General features: G+C 37.4%; 1 protein-coding gene and 1 pseudogene across 2 annotated transcripts in view; one reads left to right on the top strand and one right to left on the bottom strand.

Moving 5' to 3' along the window:
- Positions 1 to 6,071, bottom strand: part of LOC306881319 (CUGBP Elav-like family member 5) — a gene marked incomplete at its 5' end in the record, with an annotated part of 166,065 nt that extends 159,994 nt beyond the window's left edge. The window contains one exon of the mRNA XM_079435351.1: positions 5,705 to 6,071. Within this exon, the coding sequence (XP_079291477.1) occupies positions 5,705 to 6,071 (367 nt within the window). The remainder of the gene's footprint in view (positions 1 to 5,704) is intronic.
- A 2,734-nt stretch (positions 6,072 to 8,805) lies between these two features.
- The window catches only part of LOC306881321 (NAD-dependent protein deacylase sirtuin-6-like), a 31,869-nt pseudogene continuing 27,767 nt past the window's right edge, over positions 8,806 to 12,907 (top strand). The window contains exons 1-2 of the transcript XR_013785893.1: positions 8,806 to 8,995; positions 9,929 to 10,056. The product of XR_013785893.1 is annotated as an NAD-dependent protein deacylase sirtuin-6-like (transcript). The remainder of the gene's footprint in view (positions 8,996 to 9,928; positions 10,057 to 12,907) is intronic.

Consider the following 12,907-nt stretch of genomic DNA (forward strand, 5'->3'; position numbering starts at 1 on the left):
TATTGGCAATTATTTATGTGAGTTTTAACTCAACATGACTTCATTACGTCCGAACGACTTCACTGCGAAACAGCTTGAGGACTGGAACAAATTTAGATGAGTATTTTAAACAATGCGCCACATATTTCAGCCAAAATCTAGATTGTATGTGGTTTAAAACTATGCTTTATCACCAACCAAAAATGTTTGCAAAAGCAAACTTCAACAAGACACATGATTTGAAAAATGCATATTATTCAACACATTAGCAACTGTATCTCTTTATTTGTCTGAAGCGTAATGCACTGTCGACACAGAGATCATAAATGTGCTCAGAAATGTGGACCTCTCACTGGTTATTTTTATTTGTATCTACACATGTTGGAAAGGCAATGAAATGCAATTACGGTTGACTTCCTACCCTCCATTACCCTTACATTAAATAGCCATTACGTTATATGACTTTATCTTTATATATAGCTTTTCTGTCTAAAAATGTAATTGTGACATCATTTCTCAGAGCCAAGATCTGCCTTCTTTTCTCTGCACCACCGGTCACATTTATACTCACATATGTACACATACATAAGCTGCAATTAAGCAAATATATTTACTTGAAATTAATGATATTTTGATATTTAAAAGGAACGATTTTGGAACTGCCACAAAAGAGAGCTAATAGCCAAATTATATACACTACTGATCAAAGTTCTGCTCACCAAGGCTGCATTGGTTTGATTAAAAATCCAGTAAAAACAGTAATATTGTGAAATATTATTTCAATTTTGATTTTAAAATATAATTTATTTCTGTGATCAAAACCATCATTACTCCAGTCTTCAGTGTCACATGACCCTTCATAAATCATTCTAATATGCTGATTTGCTGCTCAATAAATATTTCCTATTATTATCAATGCTGAAATTAGTTGAGCTGATTCATATTTTTGTGGAAACCATGATACATTTTGTTTTTCATGATCCTTTGTAGTGTCCGTAGTGTCATTTTTTTTTATCAATTATGATGGGTGCTGGCACTAAAATGAACAAGATGAAAGAAAAACTGTACCTGAGCATATATAAATACATCAAATTGTATGACAATATCAACTGAACATGCAGAGAATCATCAAATTATAGCAATCATCATAATATACTCGTAAGATAAGCAATGCAAAAAAGTATTAGGTCCAGTTGAGTTATATATGCAGCACTATATGCTAGCTATAACACTATATGCAGCAATTTTCATGTGGCAATCAAGTAAAAACAACTGACTGTCACAGATGTGAATGCTCTTCTATAAGGAAACCTTCACATGCACTAATAAAGACCTCTTCCTCGACCTGAGAGAGCTTAATGAGTAAGGTTATCTTAATAACAGAGAAAGGATTACTCCTAAAAATAAAGGAAAAAAGAGTCTAATTCCATAGATAGATATTTTTAAGTCTTACAAACTACTTTTTATCTTCTAGTTCTTTAGAAAACCATGGTGCTTTAAAGCCTGAAGGTCTACACAGCATGCAGTACAGGTTCATTACCCACAATTCCCTTCTCAGCAAAACCAATATTCCCTATAACATCTTTCATAATCTGACATCATGCTAAACAGTAATTACCTCAATGCTTCACCTCGCTCCTCTCTTTGCGCTGTCACTGAGTGCCGACGTTAGTCTGAATAACAAGCTTTTACGCACCTACTCGCACGGCACGATCCAGGCATTTATTGACAACCTTGATTAAACGTGTGCATGTGAGCGCGGGTCAAAGGGAAGCCTGTAAACATGCCACCTGTGATGATTAATGTTTACCGCTGTGGCTGTTTATCTAATGTGATGCACACACACAAATACACATCTACTCTCTTCTTAAAGCTAGTAGATTTTGATAGAGTTCGCTGTTATCATGTTGCTTAGCTAACAAAATTAGAATCCAATAAGCATAAATATGCATAACACAAACAAATATGGTGTAAAACAGGTCTTTTTAATTGCACACTGACCTATTTTATGGTCTGCCATCCTCGGATCGTTTGTTGCGGTGCATTTTGAGATTGCCTTGAAGGGCACATGTGATGCTGCCTTAAAATTTTGCTAAAGTAAGTATCTTAGAAGCAGCATAATCATACCTATAAGCAACAATTTAAAGCATCATGGATAGTAATACACACCATTTATAACAAGCTTTTCATGCGTATTATGCCTTAGAATGATGCCTATGTAGAAAAATAAATCATCTTAAACAGCCTAAAGAGGTTAGTTGGTCTACCAGTGTTGCCTAAATGACTAGTTTTAGAGATATTTTACACACTTTAAAAAATGTTGAATATTCAGTAATATTATTGATTTGACTGAACTGATGCTATTGGATGAGAACAAAACTTAACTAAATTGAGCTTGATAATGACAATTGTTTTCTGCAGAGATGCTTTGAAGCTAAATCGAACTTGTTTCACAACTAATGAACTTTGCAACAATGACACTGGTATTGAACTGAATTGAATCAACACTCAACTGACTTGATTTGACACTATTGTATAGCTGCTTTGTAGCTGAAATTGTATTTATTTCATATTTTAATGAACTTTGCACTATTATTGAACTAAACTGAATCAACACCGAACTGAGAACAGTAATCATACTATTAACTTCTGTAGAGCTGTGTTTGCTTCATAACTAATGAACTTTGCTACATTCACATTTATTGAACTGATCTGAATCAACAATGAATGAAATTGAGCTGAATAATAACACTATTGTGAATCTGCTTTACAGCTGAAACTGTATTCATTTCATAATAACTGACAAACTTTGCAACATTAACACCATTATTTTCATGTTTATTACATTGAAGCTGAATGGATACAATCTGTATTGTATCATAAAGCGATATATAAACAAATGTGCCTTGACTTGTCAGCTGGTCAGGTTGGGAGACCAGCTAAACCAACATAAACCAGCTAAAGCCAGTGAACCACATTAGGCTGGCTTATGCTATTCTTTTAGCAGGGCTGTGAAAAAGAGTAATTGAAATGTGCATCTAATGCTGTTTTCCATCGATTTCACCCTCGGCCTATTGTGGCAGGTCTTGCACACTCATAGAGTGCATTTCATAGCAGTAATTTAATGTCAATGTAAATGATAATCTAACAGCACTGTACTAATAACGTCCCATTGAGACAGCAGTCAACAGAGAGTGTGTGTGTGTGTAAGCGCGTTTGTGAGTGTGACAGGCCTCCTACGCTGATTCATCCTCCCTCTCGCACCCTCCTATGGGCATAAACCATTATTCATTTGTGTGGTGTGTGTGTGAGCATGTGTGTGCCTCTGAGCGTGACAGAAAGTGGGAATATTTTGAGCAGAAGAAGGAAGGGGGACGCAGATACTCACAGAGGAGTGTGTTGCTTTAAATGAGTTTTCAAGTTCAATTAACATGACGTTTTTAATGAATTAGAGGACTATGTTTTCTTTCACTAATACATGAAATAATCACAGAAAACCTGGGCAAGAATCTGTCTGTTTAAAATGCATATGAAATGTATCACATCCCTCTAGCGCTGCTCTCAAATTAGAGATCCAGTCAAGTGAGATGACCTGCCTAAGACTAGAGAGAAATCCAGGAATATGAGCTCTTTTACTATTACAAATATTATTCTAAGCTTATTTAAAATACAGGAATATATATATATATATATATATATATATATATATATCCAAGACAATGAGGTTAAATGCAAAATGAGACTGCTGGTTAATTTTTATCCTGAAAAAAGACCCCATTAAGCCCACATGCATTTTCTAGAATTTCAGAAGAGATCTCAATATGAACTCAAACATTTCTCCTCAAATTCTTCCACAACCAAATGGTCTGAGATGCTTTCCACATGCATTTTATAGCTCTACACTGTTAAAAATAAAGCTTCCAAAAGGTTTATTTTGTAACGATGAAACAGAAGAACCATTTTTGGTTCACCAAAGAACCTTTCAGTGAACAGTTCTTAATAGAACCTTTGTTTTCTTATTGTAAACAAAATTTTAAAAAATCTAAAGAACTGTTTTCTGCTATAAAGAAACTTTTGTGCTTTGGAAAGTTTCCATGGATGTGAAAGGTTCTTCATGGAACCATCAATGCCAATAAATGGCCTTTATTTTTATGACAACAATTGATTTATTTTTGTCTAGAACTATTTTGCAAATTGGACTTTTTTTGAAAAGTATTACAGGGATCCATGCTAAACCACATATACTTCCTAAAGCATCATGTCCTAATTTCTCTTTGTGCATTAATTTGTATGTGATTTTGTTTGTGAATTTGGAAAAAAATAATGCATTCTTGCTCAAATAAAGCACTCAAATGCCAAACAAAGAAATACTGAACCTTTAGGGGGTTCACGATGTTCTTTAAACAGATAAATTAGCACGTAATGTAAGATTCACATTTTGCTGTGAATGAGAAACCCCACACCAAATGTTTCAGTTCACATAGTGAAGAAGAGTGCAAGTCGCACACTGGGAGCTCTTAGTATGCATCATCTGCGCGCAAAGCGGGGCTGCCCTACTTCTGAGAGCACACACAAAAATACGAGATGATACACAAGTGGGAGTGACCACGGTACATCTAGTATCCTTTTTATTGTCATGAAGCAGAAAAGCACAACGCATGAGAAATAGAACAAGAGAGATCTGTCAACATCAGATTGGTCTGAATGACATCTGACAGCATGCATTGATGGAAATCAGTTGCAATCATACTAAGTGTGGCTCAATATGTGGGACACAAATAGCCTTGTGTTCATGCAACAGAACAAATTTGATGCTTATATTTTAAGTAAACAATAATGTCTATCTATTATAAGTCTAAATAAATGCTAACCAGGTGCACAGGGTGAGCCAGCACAAAAACACAATGCATCAATGTAGTACATGAGAAATAGACCATGGAATTCGCAAAAGAATGACAGAGGTAGGTTTGAATGGCATCTGATAGCATGTACTGATGGAAATCAGTTGTAATAGTACTGATTGTGCAGTACTATAGAATACACAGTGTACATGATGAGAATACACAGTGTACATGATGAATGAATCTGTGTGCAACAGATATTGGATTTTTATATTTTCAGTAAACATTGATCTAGCGTGTTACCCTAAAATTCAGAGGTAGATTAGATTGCCATCTTACAGCATGCAATGATGAAAATCTGTTAAAATCATATCCAGTGTGGTTTTATATTGCATAAGGGAGCACAATGAGTTAAAATTTAAGAACAGATGTAGCATGCACAGTGAGTAAAGGACAAATGCCCGTGCAATCGTATTTTTAAGTATAAAGTCATAAATACCAATGTGTAAACTTGTTTTTATCACATATCTTTCAAGAATGGTTAATCAGGTGCGCAACACAAACGCATTAGTGTATCGCATACAAAACAGACTGTGTGTGTTACTTGTAAAAAGACTTTGGTTTGAATTCCATCAATGCATGCTGTCAGATGTCAATCGTTTGTAATCGTGATGGCCGTGGTACATGAGAGACCAGAATGTTTGCAAAATAGGACCACGCTCCGTGCGTAAAGAACAAATAAATGCGCAACAGAAGTAAATTGATGTTTAGAAGTAAGCGCCGGTGAACAACAACGAGGCAACATATTTTTAGCTCGTAATGTATAATATAACAGGTAACCCATATGGCCAAAGCCCTCACCAGCCATTCAAAAGCATCATTACCTTTGTGCATGCCTGTGTAACGGTCCTTGAGGACAGTCAGTTCGTGGATCTTTCCAAACTGTTCGAAAAGAGGTTTGAGGTCCTTCTCCTCCAGGTTGCGCGGGATCTGTCCTATAAAGAGCTTGATGGCATCCTGGTCTTTCATGGTGCCGTTGTCGGGGTGGATGGAGATGGGCTCTGAGCCGTTCATGGGCTTGGGGAAGGTGATGTGCGCGTACTGGGGCTGGTGCGGGATCAGGAGCAGTGGTGCTGCTGCCTGGCTCGGTACCGCCCCCGGTCCAGAAAGGAGCAGGCTGGCGTGGGCAGGCTGAGGATGCTGCTGAGGATGCTGCTGCCTCCTCGCTTCAGTCTGGGTGAATCTAGCCATTCTGCGCGCGGCGGAGAGCGCGATAATAATAACAACATACACACGCACGCACACGCGCAGGGAGAGAGTACGCGCTCAGCTGGAAACGCGACGCTCACTTTCTATTCGACACAAGTCACGCTCGCACCCCCAGCACCTGACGGGAGGAGGAAGAGATGAGAGCCGTGCGCGGTCACGACTCAAATGCGCGGGCCCGTAGCGCCACCTGCCGACCAATAGTTAACAGCAGATAGATAGATAGATAGATAGATAGATAGATAGATAGATAGATAGATAGATAGATAGATAGATAGATAGATAGATAGATAGATAGATAGATAGATAGATAGATAGATAGATAGATAGATAGATGGATGGATGGATGGATGGATGGATGGATGGATGGATGGATGGATGGATGGATGGATGGATAGACTTTTAAAATAAATGTTTTTGGACTTAAATTCACAGATATGCAATCTAACAAACAAAATCATCAAGTTTATCACTGGAATTTTTTTTTTTTTTCAAATATTTACTTTGGAAATAATTTCAATCAGAATTTGCTAGTAAATTTCAATATTTCACCATAATTACAAAGAAATGTACTCCAACAATCTTTGTTGTATTTACAACATGAAAAATCACTTGTCTGTCCAAAGTAGAAGATAAACAAAACACATCAACTGGTCACTGGGGTTCCTCAGGGATCAGTTCTTAGACCCCTCTTCTTATAAACCAAGGCAGGGGTCGACAAGTAAGTTTGGCATCAGATGAGTCAAAGGATAATTTTAAGAGAGTAATTATGAAAAATGCAACTAGAATTGCCTGTGACAGACTGTTTTGTCTTTTGTAACTTAGTGAGCTGTTACTCTGTGCTAAATCCTGTAGGAGGATAGTCATTAACAAACAGCCACATTTGTGTGGCGGTGTTCGGCAGAGTATGTGAGTGGACCCACTCCGGGTTCACCATTTGTTTGAATTCATTATTGAGAGAGCAATTGTGTGTGAATAAGTGTTGTAGTACTTGTTTAAATCATGCTTTCAGCTGAAAATATTCAGTAGCCTATCTAGCAGGAACAAACAAATTCCTTGAGAACTAGCCTATAACTTTCCACTCATGTCCATTGCTGTCATCATAGCCTTCACATTCTTTCTGATTTGAGTGCTCCTTCTCTATCAAGCTAGCTAAATATGTTTAACATGTGAATTCTTGCTAAATATGCAGTTATGTTATGGGCTGTTGGCATGAATGGCCACCATTATACAGACACGTGGTTTTTACTATTGCTATGCTGATGACACACAGCTCCATTTTTCATTTCAACCAGATGATCCAACAGTAGCTGCATGGATCCCAGGCTACCTGGCAGACATCTCGGCATGGATGAAAGAACATCACCTACATCTCAACCTGGCAAAGACTGAGCTTCTCGTTCCCTGCCACTCTGACTCTACAGCATGATTTCACCATCCAGCTATGTTCACCAGTCAGGAACCTTAGTTTAATCTTTGATGACCATGATTCAGAATGCGGCAGCACAACTGATTTTCAATGAGTCCAAAAGGGCCCATGGCTACCGTTTGCAGCTCACATCAAGTTCAAGACACTGATGCTTGTATATAAAACTGCCACAGGCTCAGCACCCTCCTACTTCCACTTGCTCTTCTCCAGAAGCCTGGGAACTACAAGTGAGCGATGCCTTGTGATACCATCACAGAGAGGCACAATATCACTTTCCAGAACATTTTCGCTCTCCGTTCCTGCTGGTGGAATGATCTTCCCACTCCCATCCATAATATCTATCTATCTATCTATCTATCTATCTATCTATCTATCTATCTATCTATCTATCTATCTATCTATCTATCTATCTATCTATCTACCATTTGCTTTCTCTTTTCTTTAATCCCTGTCTAGCTTGTAATAATCTGAACAATGTCTGAAACTTTGTATTACAAGCACTTCCTGTGTTTATTTGCCTCTTTATGATGAATCGTGTGTTGTATTCCTCAATTGTAAGTTGCTAAATGAATAAATGTAAAAAAAAAACTAAAAAAAAATCTTACAAATTACAAACTGACAAGAAACAACATGAACAGCAGTGTCATGTCTCTTATGAGGTCATTACATGTTTCCATAAATGTTTAGCAGGGTAAATTATAAAGTTTAAGTTTTGTTCAAGTTTAGAAATCGACTGGGGGTAAATTGTCCTCTTTAAAATGATCCTAATGTGAAATCACATATGAGAAAGTGACGACATCTCTTTGGAGCAAGGCTCTTGTGGATCTATTATGAGGATGGAAAGGAAAATAAGTTTCACCTCACCTACAGTAGCTGATTTAAAAAAAAAAAAAATGTATTGCATAACACGAACAGTAACACAACATGCAAATAGAGGATCACATTGTTTTCAACTATTATCACTTACATTCATAATAGCATCAAAGGAACAACAACAACAACAACAAAAACTACTACAGGGGATAACTTACAACACATTTCCATAGGAAAAGGATTCAATAATTTGATATATCTTTTTTGCTTGTTTATTTCTTAGATCTTTTAAATCTTCAATGTAATGCTTTAGTTCAGTTTTAAATAATGTAATGTTAGGTTTATTGTTAGACCATTTTTGTTTGTGTATATGGTATTTCCCATACATAAGTATTAAATTAATACCTACAGTAGCTGATCCTCCACCTGCACGCAAACGAACTGACGTAATCGGGGATGTACACCGCACAACTCTACGTAGTACACACATTCTTGACGTCACACGGAGGACCAGTAACACACAGAACCGATAGAACTGAAGATCAGAAACTCTTGCTTTGACTGAATAACTTAAACTCACCTATTAGCCAGAAAGTGAGTCATGTCGGTGAATTACTCTGCAGGACTTTCTCCATATGCGGATAAAGGCATCTGCGGCCTCCCGGAGGTGATGTTTACATTTGTTGCAGTTAGCCGGCTAGCTAGAATTAGCTTCATTTAGTGCACATCTGCTCTTCGAAATGTACTGTTATTCTGTACGCAAAGTTATTACAGTCTCTAGACATACGTGTGTAAAGATTATGACAGCTGTGCGCTTCATATCGCTACCAAATAAATCTGAACAAAAACATTGGCGTTAGGCAGTGACTGAATTAATATGCTAATAATAAAAACATGAGGTCTTTGTTACTTTGATTCTAAGTTACCACAGTGAAGGAAGAAACGATATTAATATGATAAACGTCTGCTGTGGTTAATAAACAATTGATTTAGTTTTTTAGTTAGAATAGCATTTTTTTCCCGCCAGGTAACTAGCACAACTGTAAGACAGTTTATGGTTGCCAAGCAACGCACCGCGTTAATATTAAGCCAAATGAGCTGTTCTTGAATATTATCAACAACAACACAATAATAATTATACCGGCTGCTCATTCAATCAGATTAATCAGTATTAATGGCGGTTAATCAATTTTACTAAAATAATGTATTTAACTCTTAACATCTCAAAACAAAAACCATAAAGAGAGAATAATTCATAGATAGATAGGCTGAAAGATTATTGGTGGTTGCTATTATTTATAGATTGGTCACAATGTATTAAAAACAAAAACATTGGTGGATTCACAAAAACTATTAAGATAGTAGTAAGTTCAACAAGATGCAAGCAGTTCAGCTAAATACATGTTTACTAGTATGTGTAAAAGGTCATGTGTACAATATAAATACTGCACTGTCATATGAAAAAAAAGTCATTTGAAACAGTTTGTGACTAAAGTGTGTGCGTATGTGTGCGTGCGTGTGTGTTTGTGCTTATGTATGTATGTATGTGTGTACGTGCGTGTGTATGAATGCGTGTGTGTGTGCGCGTGTGTGTGTGCAGGAGTTTGACAGCCCAGAGGAGCTGAAGACTAAAGTGGAGACGCTGGCCCAGTGGATAAAGGAGTCACAGTACATGGTGGTTCATTCAGGAGCTGGAATCAGCACGTCCACAGGCATCCCGGACTTCAGGTACTGCACGGATCAGTGTATATTAGCATTATTGATATACTATTATAATTTTTGTTCATATTTAATTTTTTTCAATATTGTTATTATATTTTCATTTTTCCTTTTAAAGTTAAAATGTAATAATTTTTCCTTTTTTTTTTTTTTTTAGTTTTTTGTTTGTTTGTTAAAGGGGTCATCGGATGCGATATGCACTTTTTCAAGTTGTTTGAACTGAAATGTGTGTTGGCAGTGTGTGTGTACACAACCACCCTAATGGATAAAGATCCTCCCAGTGTTTTTTTTAATCTCGTTAAATCATTTCCCCTTTCTCATATAAAGTTTTTTATTTATTTATTTATTTTTTTTATTATTATTTTTTTTTCCTTTCTCATATAAAGTCATTCTCAGATGCCTGTCTGTGTGATGTCACACAGACGCCCCTCCCACGATTGTTGATTGACACGCGCGGCAACCTCCCACTCTCTCTCTTGAAACCAACACGGATGTGACTTAAACTGTAATTCGTCAACTGGCCGCTGGCTGCAAAAGGGAGTCAATCCCATAGACTCCCCGAGTTAAAATGCCCAACTTTACAGCAGAAAAAAACATGTTTACAGCCTGGTTCAAAAAATTATTTTGGTCTGTATAACTAATTTTGCCCTTCATGACAACTCTGAGGGGGTGAATTTTTTTTTATAATGCATCCGTTTAAATTATATCAAGCCTTAAAGTGCTGCATAATAAAGGGCGTGGCCAATTGAGTGACAGGTGGATTGCCCGCTGCTTTCAACACTGTCGCGCTTGGCGGGCGTGGTTTCAGCAACCAGCTCCACCCACATCCCACCTTTTTGCCCATTTTCGATTATCCGGGAGTGACGCGAAGCCAAGATGGCGACGGCCGTCTCCGCACACTTTGGCTGCGTCCGAAATCGCATACTACTTGTGTAGGTACTACATTTGAATTCAAACGTACTTCTCGACCGTTAAAAAAGTACGTTCTATATAGTATGAATGAGGGTAGTATGAATGGAATTCGGATGTACTACATCCGCCATGTTCATGAAGTCATCTCATCGATTTACAACGTTTAAACTTTAATAAGTCAGCCGTTTACTTTGATTATTTTAAACAAGTGCAATTTAACCACAATGAACAATGTTTTTCCTTGAGGTACTTGCACTTGAAAACAGCCGCGTCGCCGCTTTCCGCCATTTTTCGAATATGACGCCTCCTCTCCCGTGGCATCATGGGATAGTAAAGTGTCCATCGTATGCCTACTACAGAATTCGGGCTGAAGTAGTAGGTCATCCAGGTAATTCTCGCCTACTGTTTTTCGAATACTATGAATTCGGACATACTACTCGCCTCGCATACTGTTTTTCGCATACTATATAGTAGGGAAGTATGCGATTTCGGACGCAGCCTTTGAGCTTCAAAAATGCTCTTCAGAAACCTACGGGTGACGTCACGGACACTACGTCCATTTTTTTCACTGTTAATAAGTGAGTCATTGCGACTGAACCGAATCATTTAAATGATTGATTCATTCAGGAACGAAATGCCGTCATGTCGCTCAGAGACACAAAACAGCGCTGTGGCTTTGTTTGGAATTATTTCTGTTGGCAAAATAGAGCAAAATCAAGAAATATGGTGTCTAAAACATAAGTCTCTTAATATTAACTTCTTGTTTATTGAGCTGTTATAAAATCACAATTGAAATCATGCTGATTTTTGGAGCAAAACGGTGCTTGATCTTCGTGGGATATTATTTCTGCCCCCATATATTGAATTTTCTGATCATTCATGCATTTTAATACTGAATCATGAAGTGAAAGAACACACTCGCGCGTGCGCTAGTCTAACCTACGTTACTCTTTACGTAATGTATGTGTGCATTCCATAGGTGTTTTGTTTGATTCTTGCAATATACGTTAAATCGCACATCGTTAAAACAACAATTACGATATTATCGCAAACGAGGCGAGGCTATATCACAAATAAAGGCCATTATTATACATTTCTCATTCACTTGCTTGTTTAAAACATTAACTCTTGTCTGGGACAAGTGAATGTTGAGCATATATATATATATATTAGTTATATAGTTTTAGGTTAAGTTAAAAAATAATAACCCTGGCTTGAATGCATCAATCATGCATGCATTAATGTTATTATCAAAAGTAAAAACTAGCAAACAAAAAAGCTAGCATAGACTGTTCTTGCTGTTCATCTGTGTTATGGTAGATGGCGCTCCCAACTGTTATTTTAAATGCATGGAAGAGGATGCAGGGCTCCAAACTGCGACTAAAATGGTCGCATTTGCGACCAAAAATATTAATTTGCGAGTGAAGTTTTTGCCGAGGTCGCCACTGGCGACTATATATAATTTGCATGAAAGGACTTTTTTCCCGATTGTTTTGCGCTCACATCTTTTGTTATGTTCACGTATTACACTTACATAAGACGATGCGCATCAAAGTTTTACTGGAAAAGAGTTTCAAACAGTCCTGGTCTCTGCCGCACACAGTCTACTGAACGCAGTGAGAGAGACCTGAAAGGTGATAATATAAACACCAGTACCCCGCGTCCACACGGTCCGTGTATGCGTCCGGATCGCGCGAGCGGAGAGTATCGCACTTAATGCTCAGGCGCGATCTCTTTAGCGCCTCAGTTAAAGCAGCAAGTGAACCCATTATATATTTCGATTTACTACTATAGTATGAAATGAACATGATCAAAAGGTAGGCAATAAGAAAGCCTATAGTACAACTTACTGAAATGTTTTATGGAAAATCTCATTCAGTGTTTCAAACTGAGGAAATGTATAAAGCTTGTAAACATTGCATTGTAATACATTTACCTCAGAATAACC

Source organism: Barbus barbus (genome assembly GCF_936440315.1).
Source record: "Barbus barbus genome assembly, chromosome: 15".
NCBI classification, from domain to species: Eukaryota; Metazoa; Chordata; class Actinopteri; order Cypriniformes; family Cyprinidae; genus Barbus; species Barbus barbus.